Source organism: Capra hircus, chromosome 2, assembly GCF_001704415.2.
Source record: "Capra hircus breed San Clemente chromosome 2, ASM170441v1, whole genome shotgun sequence".
Taxonomy (NCBI): domain Eukaryota; kingdom Metazoa; phylum Chordata; class Mammalia; order Artiodactyla; family Bovidae; genus Capra; species Capra hircus.
In genome coordinates, this window is record NC_030809.1 from 92,708,014 (window position 1) to 92,726,881 (window position 18,868).

The 18,868-nt window shown below is 37.2% G+C and overlaps 1 protein-coding gene across 2 annotated transcripts in view; it reads left to right on the top strand.

Moving 5' to 3' along the window:
• Nucleotides 1-18,868, top strand: part of ARL6IP6 (ADP ribosylation factor like GTPase 6 interacting protein 6) — a 37,784-nt gene that overhangs the window by 1,945 nt on the left and 16,971 nt on the right. For both annotated transcript variants that reach the window (XM_018063157.1, XM_018063156.1), the window contains exons 2-3: nucleotides 987-1,040; nucleotides 10,809-10,941. In XM_018063157.1, coding sequence (XP_017918646.1) covers nucleotides 987-1,040; nucleotides 10,809-10,941 — 187 coding nt within the window. The remainder of the gene's footprint in view (nucleotides 1-986; nucleotides 1,041-10,808; nucleotides 10,942-18,868) is intronic.

The window sequence follows — 18,868 nt, forward strand, 5'->3', positions numbered from 1 at the left end:
AACTGTGATTTTGGCTAAGTTATTGGGGAAAAAAACTACCTTAGTTGTATGAAAAGCACCCAACACGTCACTCGAGTATTAGTTTTACTTCACTAAGTAGAATTAAATCTATTTAATTATAGTTTTTATTTCCCTCTTTGCTTCAGGCCCCTCATGAGCTGTTCATGGCATCTAACACCTCTCCTGGAGAAGGCAATGGCACCTCACTCCAGTACTGTTGCCTGGAAAATCCCGTGGATGAAGGAGCCTGGTGGGCTGCAGTCCATGGGGTCGCTGAGGGTCGCACATGACTGAGCGACTTCACTTTCATGCATTGGAGAAGGAAATGGCACCCCACTCCAGTGTTCCTGCCTGGAGAATCCCAGGGACGAGGGAGCCTGGTGGGCTGCCATCTATGGGGTTGCACAGAGTCGGACACGACTAAAGTGACTTACCAGTAGCAACACCTCTCCATGCTTGATTTTCATACAGAAGACAGATTGGCATGTTAATGTGAGAGTTTGACCTCTTCATACAATGGTACAGGGTGTAAACTGTCAGTGTTAAATATTTGGGGGCCAGTGTTTCATTCCTCAACCACTCCCTTCCTCCATTTTTTCAAAGCAGCTCAGTTTTGTCTTGTAGGTAGTTATTTCTGTTTTACTCAGAGAGATTGCCTTTGTTCATAAAGTCATAAAACTTGGTAAGTGGAAGTGCATTGCAGAAGACCTTAAACTGTGTTTATTTTGGAGAATAAAGAGCTGAACTCAAAAACTAGTAATTTGCCTTGTATAAAATGTCTTGGGAATAAAAATTCCCATTTTAAATACATATCAGTTGATCATAAAGACATCTTATTTGCTTCCTGAAAGTCACATAGCTAGTAAATGGAATCCAGGTTTGAACCTAGTTGTTCCCAGCTCCAGAGCAGTTTCCAGAACTCTGCGTCTTTCTAGCCTTTGCGTTTCTGTTCAAGTTATAAAATCATCTCTTTTTTGTATTTACAGAGTTACATGCTGAAAATTTGAAGAATGAAGATGATGTAAACACTGGACTGTTAGGTATGGACCTTACTGTCACTTGATTTTTGAGCTCACTGTTGTTTTTTATGTTTTAATGATATACAGGTTTGGATAAAATACTTAATATATTCCCTGTGTGGTGGTGTTTCACTTTTCTTCACTTGTATATGTATGTGGTATATTTCGTTAGACTTTCTTTTTATGTATATGTTTGTGTGTATGCCAGACACACTAGGAATATATTTGGAACACAACTGTATGTAACAGACCCAGAGAATACTTAACATTTTTTAGTTACCTTTTGCAAAAGCTTCTCTACACTTCTTTTGAGGAGGTAAACAAACATTTCCCCACAGACTTAACAAAGATAACATCTTAAGCAGGCCTCAGAAGTTTAAGTTCAAATCTCCTTATAAGCAACTTGGTTTTTTAAAAAATATGAAAAGTATTGGGTATACTTAACACAAGCTAGTTGTGACCAGGGAAAAGACCTGAGTTTCTATAGAATGTCAGTAGAATGCTAGTTTACAGATTTGTAGTAAAAAATTCAGTTGTTATTTAATCTTTATTTTTCTCTGCCAAAATAATTGTGAAGAGTTCAGAATTTTACCTGTCTGGCATATTTTTCTATTTGCTATAATTTATTTGGCTGATCACTTTGAATTGGGGATGAGGGTATGGGAAATGATTGAGAGCCTATCCCACTTGTTATTCCCTCTCCCAATCTTAGCTAACTGTTTAAATTAGCTCTTCAAGCCTAATGTCCTCATGATTAGGACAACAGAGTCCACCTGATTTTGCCGAAAGGGAAGCTTTACATCTTCAAATTATGAACGGATTAGTTTGCTGGATGTCGCATGAAAACTTGTCTGTGCTTAACTTCTGGCATGAGAAAACACGTCCTTTTCAGTTGCTCATTTTGTTAGTGTGCCTCTGTGTTGTTAAACTGTTGCATCTCTAAAATCAAGTGATCATAAGGCTTTTCATAGCATTTATTGATCTGTCAACTCTTGACTGAAAGGAACAGTATATAAGCCTAAATGCCTGTTAAGAAACTTAGTTTCTAAAGGAGCTGAGACACTGCTATGCTCATACTTGTTTCTGTGAAAGAAATGTTCATGGGGAGCCCCATTTATAGTTGTTTTAAAAAGGTTCCTGATGAGCATTGTTATCAGTGCCTTTGGGAGTTAATTGATCCTAATGCCTAACAGGATTAGGCTATTACAGTGTTCATCTTAACTAGTGAGGTAGTCCCACCAAGGAGATGTGATTAATACTTGCGGTTGGCTTTGGAACTCATCTCCCCAAATCTTCCCTGGGTGGCATTGGAATCACACTGCAGAGTTCGTAGGGCTTTCCTTTTATAATTGTCCTGTAAGACTATTTTTCAGATAAATTAATAAAATAAAACTTAAGGTCATTTAGTTGAAAATCACATTCCAGCCATTCCTCCTTGAAGTTATTTTCTGGCCAAATTGATTGCACTAATCATATATAACATTGAACTGTTTCATTTTCCACATTTGCTTTTCTGTCAGCATTTTCCCAAATTTTATCACGTTTCACAGTTAGTCCTATTTCCAATTTTTGCATTTTTTCCTTAGTTTTATAACTAGGAAAGTATAAGAAAGGATGATAAATGATTTTTTATTTGAGGCAAATCTGAAATAAGTGCATAAAATAATAGAAGGAATTGCCCTTAGCAGATACTCTTTAATCTGAGACTGTTGTTATCAAATGTAGTGCTAGTACTTTTACAAACACTGTAAATAGTACTATACAGAAATTGTAATCAGATTTTGTGGAGTTCCTTCAGTGTCTAAAAAAGGTTTTGAATTTGATCTTTGGTTCCTATGACATAAGTTAGTAGTTACCTTTAAGTCTCTTTTGTGGCTAGGAGCAGATTCCTAGCAGTGTCAAGGGCTGTTTATTTTTTAGCTGCCCATTTACTGCTCGTTTTATGCTTGAGATGTTTCCAGGCTTCTACACATTTTCCAGAGAAGAGATGACTGACAAAGATGAAGCCTGCTCGTTTAAAGAGATGATGATTGATTTCTTTTCTTCTGCAGAGTGATAAGTGAGACTTTGTACCATCATAACTGAATGATACAGAACATTAGAAATATGGTAAAAATTTCCAAGGGAAAGGATGTGTTGGGAAATGACCCATTCTTTTAGAAAGGTGCAAGTTGGTAGCAACGGACTCAGTTTCTTCCTCACAGTGAAAGCTGATTGAAACCATAAACTTGGTCTTTTTAGTGGGTGTATAATATGAACCTTATAATTTGAGCCCACAGTCTACTAAGGAAATAATATAGTACTCTGTAGCTGGGTAGGGTAACTCTAATATTTCATCTAAAAATTCACAAATATGTTATCCTATTCTGCAGCAGAGTCTTTGTAAAATTTTGTATATTGCTGATAACAGTAAAAGAACCAAGGCAAAAAAAGAAGAGAAAAGCAAAAAGCCCTAAAACACTGGCAGGCTACAACCAAACTGTTAATCTGAATTTTGAAATTATAGCTTTTTTTAATCTCTGTTGTTTGTAATGAATGACTGTAACGCCTTTGTTTAAAAAAAGCGCAAGTGTAAGTTTAAGAAAGTGTGAAAACCATGTTCAACAATTAACAATAGTACGGAACTATTACAGTATGCCAAAAATGTGTTATCTCACCTGGTATTCCCAACTATCCTGCATCCATAAATATAAAATACTCGTTCTAAATCAAAACTCAAGACTGTATATTAGAATTTTTATGCCATCAGATAGCTTAGGTGTGGTAGCAAGGCAAAAACAATACAGATCATTATCCTGAATTACAGTGTGCAGGTGAATTATTAGTCATTAAATCATTACACGTCTCCTCCTAACACGTAAAAGTATTAATGAGAACCAGACATTAGGACCTCTATTTCTCAAGAAATTGGTTTATTATTGTTAGTGTGGTGCTACCTGGCCCAGCTGATGGAAAGGATGTTTCTTAGGCTAATGAAGTCAGACAAGTTAGCATCAGAATCACCTGGAAAACTTGTTAAAGCGTTTTGCTGGGCTTCACCTAGTCTAGTGGAGAAGGCAATGGCACCCCACTCCAGAACTCTTGGCTGGAAAATCCCATGGATGGAGGAGCCTGGTAGGCTGCAGTCCAAGGGGTTGCGAAGAGTCAGACACGAGTGAGCAACTTCCCTTTCACTTTTCACTTTCATGCATTGGAGAAGGAAATGGCAGCCCAGTCCAGTGTTCTTGCCTGGAGAATCCCAGGAATGGGGGAGCCTGGTGGGCTGCCGTCTATGCGATTGCACAGAGTCAGATACGACTGAAGCAACTTAGCAGCAGCAGCAGCACCTAGAGTTTCTGTTCAGTAAGTATAAGGTAGAGCCCAGAAATTTTCATTCCTCATAGATTTCTAGGTGATGCTCATGCTGCTAGTTTACAAGAACCACTAGTCTAGTGGTTTTTATTCCTCAGTTATAGCAACAGCAAACAAAAAAAAAACCCTGAAGATTTTCTTACTCTAAATTTATGAAATTTCAGACCCTATCCTTAGTCTCCTGGATCGAAGTTAAAGTCACCTAATAGGCGGCACTCTCAGTATCCTCTCAGGGTCTGTTAGACCCAGTCTTCATTTTTAAATTTTCTTGAGCAGTTCTTTTTGTAAGAATTATTTCATGTCGCTTATTCTTACTTATGGGACCTTCCACGGAATAAAGAGAAAATTGAGATATATGTTTTTTGATAGAATAAAGCTTATTTAATCTTGAAATTACCTTATTGGTGCATTGGCCTCTTTTATATATCAAAGATACATTATAAGATTTTAATGATTTATTTTCCTGTATGTGGAAACACGTTGTTATTGTATTATATTAGGAATCATTTAATATTACTCATCAGTTATTCTCAACTGTGCTAAAAAGAATAAAATAATTTTGATAAAATATTCCAGAGCAGAGGTCAGCGAATCCTGATCTGCTGCCTGTTTTTGCAAATTGAATTTCGTTGTAGCATACCTGTGCCCCATTGTTTTATATATTGATTATGGCTGCTTTCATGCTAAAACGTCAGAGTTGAGTAGTTGGGAAAGAGACCTGATGGTAAGCGGAGCTGAGGATATTTACCATCTGGTTGTTTTCGGGAAAACTATTGTATTCTCAACCAGGTGTCATTTAACAGAGAGGACGAAGGCAAAAACAGAAACCATCCCCTTTTGCTAAAATATGTATAATATTCTTTTTCATCTTTTATGAGTCTGTGCCTACTAGTTTATTTGATACTGTTTGTAAATGGACAAATGCTAATGTCAGGTGATTGGAAAGGAATAGGGGGAAAAATCATTGGATTGAGCATTCAGATTGTTTAAAAATCTAAAAATGAAGATGTTTTACAGATTCTGGAGCTAAGTTGGCTAAGTAATATTCCATTGTATACATATACCATAGCTTCTCTATGCATTCATCTGTCAATGGTCATCTAGGTTGCTTCCAAAAATGTGGAACACTTAATAAATTTGCATGTCATCCTTGCACAGGGGCCATGCTAATCTCTGGATTGTTGCAGTTTTAGTATGCTGCTACTGCTAAGTCACTTCAGTCGTGTCTGACTCTGTGTGACCCCATAGACGGCAGGCCTCCAGGCTCCCCCGTCCCTGGGATTCTCCAGGCAAGAACACTGGAGTGGGTTGCCATTTCCTTCTCCAATGCATGAAAGTGAAAAGTGAAAATCAAGTCGCTCAGTCGTGTCCGACTCTTAGTGACCCCATGGACTGCGGCCTACCAGGCTCCCCTGCCCATGGGATTTGCCAGGCAAGAGGACTGGAATGGGGTGCCATCGCCTTATGTGCTGCCAAAGTGAGCACTCACTATATTCTTTCTTTTACTTTTGTGTATTGTTCATAATAAAAAAAGTTTTTTTTAAAGTTTCCCTTGTGAATATGATGTTTTAACAGGATTGGAAAACTACAAATGATACTTAACTCAAGTTTCATCAGTTTCAATCAGAATATTCCCTTTCACTCCTTAACCTTTTAATAGGAAAGGGAGTGAAATTCCTACAAGCTGAGTGGCAGATTGACAGAATAGTTGAGTGGAGACCTTTATCAGTGCAGCTGCTCTATTCCAACTGTGTGTTCAGGTCAGATGGCACTGGTAGGGGAGGAAAGACCCCTTTCCTCTGCTTCTGTACTTGGAAATAAGTTTGAAGACCCATGGCTGTTGAGCTTTTTGATAAAGTTGCACATATTTGCTTACCATTAAAATTGCTGATTAGTTATGCATAAGTCCATCAAAGCTTTTATTAGTAGCCAGGTGGTTATAGTTTTTACAGCTTATAAAACTACCGTTAATTTTTATTTTTAATTTCATAACTTAGTTTTATGAGTTATAGTCTCATGAAAAAAATTTCATTAAAACAAAGGTGACCATTAACCTACTTGTGTATTTTCAGGTTTTTTTCTATTTGTTTATATGTATATAATAAGTATAATAACTTAAGATACGCAGTTTTATCACAGCTGTAGAAAAAATAATTGTAATCATGCATATGCTGCAGCTTCATTAAAATATCTTGGAGTTCATTCTGTATCAGTAAACATAGTTCTACCTCATTCTTTTTTATTACTGCATTATATTTCATACTATTTCAGTTTACTAACATTTCAAACGTCAGAAGCTCTAAAACAGAACTTGGAATTTATCAATATGTGGTCACATCTTGTCCTCTTGTTTATTTATGACAGGAATACATCTTAGAAGAATGTAACTGATAGCTTAACATTTTTTAATGACACCTTTCCCAGTATGGGAACATGGGAGATGTTTGTTTTGTTTTTCTGTTTGTTTCTGCTTACATCTCTGACTTCATAAAACTTCTGAAAGTCATCTCATCTCTATAAGCCTGAAATTGCTAAATAAAATTGAAATGTTTACAACATATCATAATCTTTCTTTGCTGGAAGCTTTTTTAGAAAACAGAGCTGCCATCATATTTCTAGGAAAATAACTATACTTTGAAATAAAAATCATATATTTTGAAAACCGATCTCCTCAATTAGATAAGTGAATATAAAACTCCAGTAAAGGCATTAGAATAGGAATTTCCCACCTACTCTCGTATTTGCTTTAGGTGAAACCATTGAGTCCACGGGGTTACAGTGGATGAAAGAGATTTTCCATCATATCAACTGATGAAAATTAACTATAGAAAAGAAACAAGGATGTGTGTATTTAAAGACCTGTATCCTTTGACACAGCAGTTGTTCAGAAATTTGTTACAGATGTTTTTGTATAACTGTATAAGAATGTTACTTGCAGCTTTGTTTTTAATAGTGAAAAGTGCAATAAAAATACGCAGTGGAATTGCGGCTATGTGTACTGGATATGGAAGGTCTCCAAAAATGTTGTGTGAAAAAGTTCAGGACAGTTTTTCTAGTGAGAATCCCATTTGTGGAAAATAAACTGAGAAAATAAATACATGGCATACATTTGTATGTAACTGGCTCATTCTTGTACATAGCTATCTACATTACCTGTAATTTTTACAAAAGATGAACAATAAACTGATTGCTTTTAGAAACAGAGTTGGTAAATTGGAGAAGGAAGACTAACTTAATTTTTATGTACCTTTAAAAAATTATGTTAACTTGGTAAAATGGGTTTATAAAACATAAGTTATCAAATTTTAAACTTAAAGATTTTTGTTAAAAAATGCAGTTGTGAACTGCCAACTTTTGTGGCTTTTCTGCTTGTTCATACATGAATTGAGTAATTTCAGAAGCATACACACACTTCTAGACCACAGTATTGCAATGTACTACAGTATTGCGAGGTACTTTTTTAGCCTTATTGTTGTAATGTGACTTTTATCAGGGATGTAACTGTTGATCAGTTCAAAGTGAATGTAAAATAACTAAAATGCCCAAAATGAAGCAGGCACTTAGATCATAGAATAGTAGTTATTTCTGAAGACTCAAGAATATTTTTGTATTAAATCCGATAAGTGTTCTGTTAAAGCACCTGAGTAAAAAAGCCTGATGGGCCTTAAGGAGCCTCACATTTGTTTTTGGTTATTTTGTGTCTTTCTCACTTTTTTAGATATTTAGAATTTTCCATCATTCCACCATAGTCCCCATACAGTCTCTGAGTTGGCAGGAAGGTTGCCCTCAGTCTTTACTCAGGTTCTCTCTGCTCAGTCCCACATTGGGTACAGTTTTAGGGTTTGACTGTGCCAGGACATTGGGATGGGAATACGATCTAGTCCTCAAGACATTTGCTCAAATGACTTACTGCTGAAACATTTTGCATTCTGTTCAGGATGGCCTTTCAGATGCAGCAGCTTCCAAGCCACATGACCATGTGCTATTTCTATGCCCCACTTAAGGCAGAGGCATCTGCAAACTTGGCTCAGGACCTGTCTGCCAAGATTCTGTATACAGCTCCATTTCCTCTTTAGTGTGTGTGGCTTCTTGATGGCTCCACCAGGAAGCCTCAGCAACACTACCACCTCTCCATATACACATACAAATGTAGCCACACGTACACCACTTTCAAAACCAGGACTGTTTCTCATCTGTAGATAAAGCCCTCACTGTCTCCCTGTTCTACACATTTTTTTCTGTATCCTTGCTATCCAAAATATTTTGTCTTTACCCTCCTCCTTCTTATATCTGTCCTACTAGTTCCCTTAATTTTGCAGCATAAAAACCAAAGAGACGTAGGGCTGTTTCTCCTTTCTTTGCCACATCCTTCTGGGGCAGTTAACACAAAGTTCGTTATCTTTTGAAAACGGGGTAAGGGAAGGGGAACTATCAGGAGAAAAAAATTAGGTTCATCTTTCAAAAATACTTTGCCACAGATTTGTTTATTACTTCATTGCTCTGAGTTTCTCTTTCAGTAACTCAGTCTGGTACTGAGCGTTAATTAGTTTACAGGCAGTCCAGTCCACATATTTATTTTCTACTTGCTAAAATAAAGCTATATTTGGTTGTGCATTTTGTGCAGCCAGGGAATTTGGTAATTCATAAGTCAGCGTCTGTTGTAGTCTTCTCAGCCTTTCTTCTGTGTACTCCTGAGGCCTGGGATACACTCATCGGTAGTGGTGGCTTGGTAAACTATGAAGGAGGCAATTTGAATGTGTATCTTCAATCCTTCAAATTAATTTCTTCTCTCTCTCAGTCACTCTGTTTATTTCCCACATTGTTCCATATCTTAACTCTTTCCTCTTGCAGCTCGTTGTAGTACTGTTCTTTTGACTTGATATCTCTCATAAATTGCAGTTACAGTGTGAATGAAAATCTAGGATCCCAGCCCATTTATAAATTGGAAAGTAACATTTCTTCATGTACCGAGCAAAGTTAAGTAATCAGATTAGGTTTGTAATGTTTGTAGGAAAATTAAAAAGAGTAGACACTCTAATAAAATTAATTCATATGTCAAAAGTTCATGGTATGGAAAGAAAGGGATCGGTTCAGTTCAGTCTCTCAGTTGTGTCCGACTCCCTGCAACCCCATGAATCGCAGCATGCCAGGCCTCCCTGTCCATCACCAACTCCTGGAGTTCACTCAAACTCATGTACATCAAGTCGGTGATGCCATCCAGCCATCTTATCCTCTGTCGTCCCCTTCTTCGCCTGCCCCCAATCCTTCCCAGCATCAGGGTCTTTTCCAGTGAGTCAACTCTTCGCATGAGGTGGTCAAAGTACTGGAGTTTCAGCTTCAAACTCAGTCCTTCCAATGAACACCCAGGACTGATCTCCTTTAGGATGGACTGCTTGGACCTCCTTGCAGTCCAAGGGACTGTCAAGAGTCTTCTCCAATACCACAGTTCAAAAGCATCAGTTCTTCAGCGCTCAGCTTTCTTCACAGTCCAACTCTCACTTCCAAATGTGACCACTGGAAAAACCATAGCCTTGACTAGACGGACCATTGTTAGCAAAGTAATGTCTCTGCTTTTTAATATGCTGTCTATGTTGGTCATAACTTTTCTTCCAAGGAGTAAGCGTCTTTTAATTTCATGGCTGCAATCACCATCTGCAGTGATTTTGGAGCCCCCCAAAATAAAGTCAGCCACTGTTTCTCCGTCTATTTCCCATGAAGTGATGGGACCAGATGCCATGATCTTCGTTTTCTGAATGTTGAGCTTTAAGCCAACTTTTGGGCTCTCCTCTTTCACTTTCATCAAGAGGCTTTTTAGTTCCTCTTCACTTTCTGCCATAAGGGTGGTGTCATCTGCATATCTGAGGTTACTGATATTTCTCCCAGCAATCTTGATTCCAGCTTGTGCTTCCTCCAGCCCAGCATTTCGTATGATGTACTAAGTAGGGTGACAATATACAGCCTTGATGTACTCATTTTCCTATTTGGAACCAGTCTTGCTCCACGTCCAGTTCTAACTGTTGCTTCCTGACCTGCCTATAGGTTTCTCAAGGATCACTTAGTACTAAGTAATAAAAAGTAGCAAGCTGTGATCACAGAGTTAAATAAAAAATGTTAGGACATTTTAACAGTGAAGTGTTTTAACATTTTCCCCACAGTTTTCAGTTATATAAAACTGAAGATAAAAGCTTTATTTTTAAGTTGAATTTGTATTCTTTTCCACATGGTAAATTATAATTGAATTAAAATATTCATTGATATGACTTCTAGTTGTGCTTTAATACTTTACACTTCCACAAAAGATTTTCTCCAAGGCTCATATCTCTTTTATTAAGTATAATTTAGAGGCTTAGAAATATGTATCATCTTCTGAACGTGATCTGAGTTAATTTAATTGCTTTGGTGTTAATAATCCAAGTTTTCTCCTCTTTCCCCATTAAGGATTCTGGAGTCTACTTATAATATCCCTAACTGCTGGATTCTCCTGCTGCAGCTTTTCTTGGACAGTGACTTACTTTGATTCTTTTGAACCAGGAATGTTTCCTCCTACTCCTCTTTCACCTGCCAGATTCAAGTAAGTATTCTTGTTTCTTTTTTCCCCAACCCATTCCAGCTCTGTTAAACATACTACAATAGAAGCAAGAGGCTGCTTATTTTTGAAATAATATGTTGAGGTCCCAATCTTTATAAAGTACAGCTTGGCTCCGTCTTTAGATAAGTGGAAAAGAATATTTTAAATTCTGTATGTAGATAATGCAGAGGTGTTTTTAAAAATTAAATTCAAAAAATAAGATGTATCAAACTTTGACAGCTATTGATCCTTTTGGGATGAAATTTCATTTGAAACACTTTATGAAGGCTGAATTAAAAATTCATGCTTGGGTAGTTAAGACTTAATAATTGAGTTGAAATTTTCCTTAAACTCTGTGTAATAATTAGCAAGCATTTATGGCATACCCCCCAAATTTATATATCTAGACAATATTAGATTTGTTTTATAGTGGAACATTAAATTTCTTTGGTCTGTATTTTCTGTTTCAAAGAGTTTCAGAAAATTTGGTAATCAGTATTCTAATCTAGTTTGTTTATGTGAGGAAGACTCGGGTTTTAAATACAATTTTCCAAATGAAAGCATCTAAGACCTCTAGTTTATCCTACAAACTAAGGTTGGAAGAAGTGGGAGAAGAGTATGAAGAGTAGAAAATAAATTCTATTAATGATACATATGTTATCAAGAGTGTTATACTTGGTACTGTTGTTACTACAGTTCCTGCCCACCCCGTGGACAACTCATAGAGATCAAATGAAATATGTTTGAGGCACTCTGTAAATAAGTTTGATATTAATGATAGTTACTAATAATCATTGTTATTAATGGTCTTTGTTATTTTTAAATTCATTTTTCTGTCATAAATATATTTATAAAATTTTTGACTTCACTTTAAATGAAATGTGTAAGTTTATTTAAAGCATCTTAATAAATCCCTATCTATATATGTAACATAAATCACATACTTGCCAATAAATTTTGTGTATGTGTTTTGAGTGGATAATGATTAATTAATAATCTAAACTAAGTTGTATGTAATGGTGCAGTGCCCTTACGTAATTTACATGGGTGACATTCAGTTCAAAAGTTAATTTTGCTGAGTATTCACTTCAGAGTTACTTTCTATTGCTGCTCATTGACATCAACCAGTTAACTTTAATGAGGGTGTGAGTCTAATGTAGATGATAAAATAAGTCATACAAAAAAGACCTTAATTTTATTGTTTTTTCTTTTACTTATTTATGTCTCACTTCTCCCCTGAATTCTAGTCCTATATTTCCAGGTATTTAGTAGACTTTGCCACCTGGAGTCAGAAAGCACCTGGCACTTAGAATTGTTGAAACTTTTAGTCTAAGACATAAGTATCCACCTACTTATCAAGGCCTGAAACCCTTTTTTACTCTATTTAGCCCTTCATTAAGTCCAGTCATTCTTGCCTTTTGAGGTGTTATTGGAAAACTTTGTCCTAGCACCCACGGTGTTTTTGCCTTATCTAAAGTCTTGGCTGGGGTACTTGACTCCTTGGAGTCCCCTGCTCCCAGGCTCTCACTCTGATTTATCCTGTGTGTTACAGCCTTTATAAAAAACAGATCTTAGTCACAGTTCTCTTGTTTAAAAGTCTTCAGTGGCTTTCTCAGTTCTTTCAAAAGCAAGTCTGACTCCCAAGTATAGCCTAACAAGCCTTCCCTAAGTGACCCTGCTCTACTTTTCCAGCTTTATCTCCAGCTTTTTCTCCAGTGCTCCCTCTCTCTTAGCCATTACCAAATTACTGTGACATTCTGTAAACAAACTGAACTTTTGGCTTTGCTCTTGCTCTTCTTTCTTCCTGGAATATTTTCCCTCTCGGCTTCACTTCCACTGTCACCAGAATTCCTAAGACTCATGTGTTAGAAGCTTTTAGAGTTAGAAAAAAGCATTTCAGTGTTCCTTTAAGGATCTGGAATTCTAAGGACATTTAACTAATTTCCTAAAATTTATCTTTGCATTTTTTATTAGACTAGAACAAGTAGTGATGGACCTCAGTTTTCAATGTCTTAATTAGTCATTCAAATATGAGATACTGTCAGATCAGAGACTTACATGTTGATAAGTATACAGAAGTTCATTTTACATACGTGTGTGTCTTAGTTGCTCATTCGTGTCTGTTTGTCATCCCATGGCCTGTAGTCCCCCAGGTTCCTCTGTCCATGGAATTTTTCCGGGCAAGAATACTGGAGTGGATTGCCATTCCCTTCTCCAGAAGATCTTCCCAAACCAGGGATTGAACCCGGGTCTCCTGCATTGTAGGCAAATTCTGTATTGTCTGAGTCACCCCAAATTGGGAAGTCCAATTTTATATATGATAAATCAGCTATTAGCTCAAAAGCAAGTCTGACTCCCAAGAATAGCCTAACAGGCATTCCCCTACTCTACTTTTCCAACTTTATCTTCAGCTTTATCTTGAGTCAAACTGTAATTTTAATTGATCCATATTTACTAAATAGAAGTACAGTCCAAAAAGACATAATAAATACAGTGGCCTTTGATCACAGATTAACGGAAACCACAGACCCAAAAAAGGTATATAACAGTGATAACTGATAGTTGTTTCCTAGTGAAAACCCTGCCCTCTGGTGTTTGAAGCAAATAATGCAATTACTTCAGAACTGGCAGGATATAAGTACATTCTCTTTGTCACCAGCAGAGTGAGTGCTTGTACAGGGAAACAACTCTGCCTTTTGAGAAAGTTAAAATCTTCAGACTTTTATTTTCTGAGAAATCAGATTGATGCATTTTATTATTTTTCAACATCACACTTTTATAGAAATATGTTTATAACAGGTTATGTATATTTTATTTAAAATAAAGCAATGTTAATATAAATGTTTCCTCTGATTACATAAAGTACAGGTTCTTTGTTAAAAATTCAGAAGACAAAAAGAAAAATAATGGAAAAACTCTAAATTAGAGAAAATGACTGACAACATTTTAATGTGTATCTTTCCATTCTTAGCATTTTTTAAAAGTTAAAATTGGGATCATAGTATAGATATTTGTAATCCAGTTTTAATTTAAATTTTGTTACATTTTCTATTCAATATTTCTTTGAGATTTCAATGTTTTAAGTATATTTTAAAGATCAATCATCCTATATATTTTTTAAGGAAAATCTAATATAAATGATAGCTAGATTCTAAGATAATTTATTAAACAGAGGTCTCGTTAACTAAAAAGTAAAGAAAGGCACGATAGTTGAGACGTAAAACAAAGAGAATTTTCTCTCTATTTTTTAAGTTTATTATTAAAAATATTCCATATTTCTAAGTCCATCATGAGGATCAATGATGAAGAGACTAAAATAATCAAGTCTAATTGGTTTGTTTTTTACAAAAAGCAGTCGTTTGCTCTCCTTTGCAGATTTAAACCCAAGGGCATTTTTTAAAACTAATTAGTAGAGTGGGAAAAAAATTTGAGAAGCCCATATTTACTATGGCTATCAATTAGTTGTACTTCCTTAGAAATATAAACTCCTTGAGGGGAGAAAATAATAATCTTTATTGTTATAATAGTAAATTTTAGATGAGATGTTCAATGAAATCACAGTTTGGATCAATAATTAATTAGAGGAGTTGAGATAAGAAAGAAAACCTTTGTACTCATAAAATGTTTTTTATATTTACACTTTCATGTTTGTTAGGTATTGTCTTAGTTCAGGCTGCTATAAAAAAGTACCATAAACTGGGCTTATGCATGTGCATATGTTAGTCATTCAGTCATGTCCGACTGTGCAGCCCGATGGACTGTAGCCCATCAGGTTCCTCTGTCCATAGAATTCATCAGGCAAGAATACTGCAGTGGAATGTCATGCCCTTCTCCAGGGGATCTTCCTGATCCAGAGATCAAACCCGGGTCTCCTGCATTGCAGGCAGATTCTTTACCATCTAAGCCACCTAGGAAGCCACATGAACAACAAAAAATTTCCCACAGTTCTGGAGACTATAATTCTAAGATCAGGGTACCAGCATGGTCAGTTTCTGGTGAGGTCCATCTTCTGGGTTGCAGAGGACATCCTTCTCATTGTATCCTCATAGGGCAGAGAACAGAGAGAGGATGCAAGCTTTCTTGTGACTCTTATAAGAGCACTTACCCACATCCCATTTATGAGGGCTTAACTCATGACTCCCATCCAATCCTAATTACCTCCAAAGGCCCCACTTTCTAATACGGTCAGTTGGAGGGTAAGGTTTTGACATGAATTGGGTGGTAAGGAAATGGACACATAGTCCATAACAGATATAGCTGAGAAACTTTCATTTTTACATACGCACAGAACTTTAGAAAAGTGAAAGTCGCTCAGTTGTGTCTAACTGTTTGTGACCCCATGGACTATACAGTCCATGAAATTCTCCAGGCCAGAATACAGGAGTGAGTAGCTGTTAACCTTCTTCAGGGGATCTTCCCAACCCCTGGATTGAACCCATGTCTCTTGCATTGCAGGCGGATTCTATACCAGCTGAGCCACAAGGGAAGACCTTTAGGAAATAAGATGGTTAAAGAATTTTGCAAGGTGTATTTTTAGTCAGCTACTTAATGGGCTTCAAAGGCTTTTTTTTTTTTGGCCACTCACTGAGGCATGCAAGATCTTAGTTTCCCAACCAGGTCTCAGACCCATGCCCCCCTGCAGTGAAAGTATGGGTCTTAACCACTGGACTGCCAGGGAAAACCCCCAGAAGCATATTTTTAAGAAAGATGGTTGTCAAGCTGACTTTGCAAACTTACTGGGTTAGAAGGTATGCTGCATTGTAAAAAGTACAACTTTTTAACAAATATTCTGGGATCACTGTGGATGTCTTAGACCTTCATATTAAAGGTTTTGGAGAACTTAGTCTCCTCTGAGTCACTCATAGGGGTTATCGTTAGTCTAGGTCCTCCTTTTTTTTTAACAGATAAAGACATGAGTCCCAAGGAATATTAGTGCCTTGCACAAAGTCAAATAATTTGCATGTGGCATAGCTGACACCTAACTGTGTTTATTGTTTTTGTTTGCCCATCTCGAATCAACAGGGAGAATTTCACTGATTAAAGCAGTGTCATTTTATTGACAATTAAAGGCACTTGCTGTGAGTCTGCTCTGTGGCACTTTTGCCCATGCAATATTGCCAAATCCAGTTAAAGTCTGTTCTTATTAATAAAGTCTTACTCTGTTCTCTCCTTCACTGTTTTCTCTCAGGGACCAGAGTGTTCCCCTTCAGAATGATTTCTCTCATATTACCTGTGCACAAATGCCATCTCAGTTCAGTTCAGTCCCTCAGTAGTGTCCAACTCTTTGCGACCCCATAGATTGCAGCACACCAGGTTTCCCTGCCCATCAACAACTATTGGAGCTTGCTCAAACCCATGTCCACTGAGTCAGTAATGCCATCCAGCCAGCTCGTCCTCTGTCATTCCCTTCTCCTGGCTTCAGTCTTTCCCAGCATCATTAGTCAGTTCTTTGCTCAGGTGGCCAAAGTACTGGAGCTTCAGATTTAGCATTAGCCCTTCCAATGAATATCAGGACTGATTTCCTTTAGGATCGACTGGTTGGATCTCCTTGCAGTCCAAGGGACTCTCAAGAGTCTTCTCCAACACCACAGTTCAAAAGCATCAATTCTTTCATCACTCAGCTTTCTTTATTGTACAGCTGTCAACATCCATATGTGACTACTAGAAAAACCATAGCTTTGACTAGAGGGACCTTTGTTGGCAAAGTAATGTCTCTGCTTTTTAATGTGCTGTCTAGGTTTGTCATAGCTTTTCTTCCAAGGAGCAAGTGTATTTTAATTCAAGGCTGCAGTCACCATCTGCAATGATTTTGATTTTGGAGACCAAGAAAATAAAGTCTCCCATTGTTTCCAGTGATGTGGCTGCAGTTTTATAGTTATCAGCCTGTTAGATAACTCAATGATTATCATAGGTCCTGTCTAGGGTAAAAATGTTAGTTTATAATCTAGAAATAAATTTAGTTGGGAAACGATAATGTATGTGATGGGTCTAGCAAAAACACAATGTAGATAGCTCATTAGTTTTTTAATTGAGTCAAAATATTCCATAAAAGTGATGAAAAATATATTTAAATAAGTCATTAAGTTTGTCTACCTTATAGGACTTTTACATAGAGTCAGAGGTTAAGGGCCAGTATTTTTTTTTTAAGGGCCAGTATTCTTTAAGAAGTAAAGGTATTCTTTAATTTCAGTTGCTAGACAGAAGTCTTAACTGCTAGCATGATCTTTGATCTTATTTAGGTCAGAGTTCAAATTTAACAGCATTACTCCTGTAACATTCAAGCCAAGATGTTAGCATTATAGAGGTAACAATATTATTTTGTTCTGGAAATATCCAGAGACTTATTTCCGAGGAGGAAAAACTAATGCTTATATTTAAAGTTTCTAAGGATATGGGAATATTTGTTAAAACAAAAAATAGACATCACTGTAAGTTTTCTTAGATAGCTTTTAAAGGAGACCTAAGCCCAAAATTTGAGTGAAAATTATTACTCAAGTAGCCATTTTTAATTATCAGAAATAAGCAAAATATTATATTTTTGTTATAACTCAAGTCAAAGGCAGTGTTTGTGTTGCCAGTGAATTTAAGGTTCTTGCTTCATCATGAAAAAATTTGGAGACAAAGTAATGGGTTAAAAACTAGACTTACTTAGAGAAAAACACACTTCACAGACTTGTAGACAGCTAGTACAGCCACGAAATTAGAAGATGCTTAAACCTTGGCAGGAAAGCTATGACGAACCTAAGACAGTATGTTAAAAAGCAGAGACATATCTTTGTTGACAAAGGTATGTACTGTCAAAGCTATGGTTTTCTCAGTAGTCACGTATGGATGTGAGAATTAGACCGTAAAGAAGGCTGAGCACCAAAGAATTGATGCTTCTGAATTGTGGTGCTGGAGAAGACTCTTGAGAGTCCCTTGGACTGCAAGGAATTCAACCCAGTCTATCCTAAAGGAAATCAACCCTGTAATATTCATTGGAAGGACTGATGCTGAAGCTCTAATACTTTGGACACCTGATGTGAACAGCCAGTTCATTAGAAAAGACGCTGATGCTAGAAAATACTGAAAACAAGAGTAAGTAAGTGAAAGTCTCTCAGTCATGTCCGACTCTTTGTGACTGTCCATGGAATTTTCCAGGCCAGAATACTGGAGTGGGTGGCCTTTCCCTTCTCCAGGGGATCTTCCCAACTCAGGGATGGAACCCATGTCTCCTGCATTGCAGGCAGATTTCTTTACCGGCTGAGCCACAAGGGAAGCCCAGGAATACTGGAGTGGGTAGCTTATCCCTTCTCCAGCAGATCTTCCCAACCCAGGAATTGAACCGGGGTCTCCTGCATTGCAGGTGGATTCTTTACCAACTAAGCTATGAGGGAAGCAAAAGAAGGGGGCAGCAGAAGATGAGATGCTTAAAGAGCATCACTGACTCAATGGAAGTAAATCTGAGCGAACTCCGAGAGATAGTGAAGAACGGGGGGGCCTGGTCTGCTACAGTCCATAAAGTTGCAAGGAGTCAGACATGACTTAGTTACTGAACAACAGCACCACTCCACAGAGTATGGGCTGTCTCAGAAGGTGAGAGAGCCTCGAAATACGGTGTGGTTATTTTTTATGGGCTGAGTAATTTCATAGGCTAATGAGTGGGAGGATTATCCCAATTAATTTGGGGAAGGTGCAGCAACTTCAAGATTAGGCCACCACCTACTTCTTGACCTTTTATGTTAGCCTCAGAACTGTCATGGGGCTGGTGGGGGCATCATTTAGATACTAAGGTATTACAAGGAGTATATGATGTGGTTCAATCTTCTACCATCTTGGACCTAGTTGGTTCTAACTAGTTTTTGTCTTGTCCTATGGCCATATCATTGTTTTAAAGGTTGTTCCCTTCCCCCTCCCTTTTGTTTCATTTGTAATGTAGATGCCTCTCAAA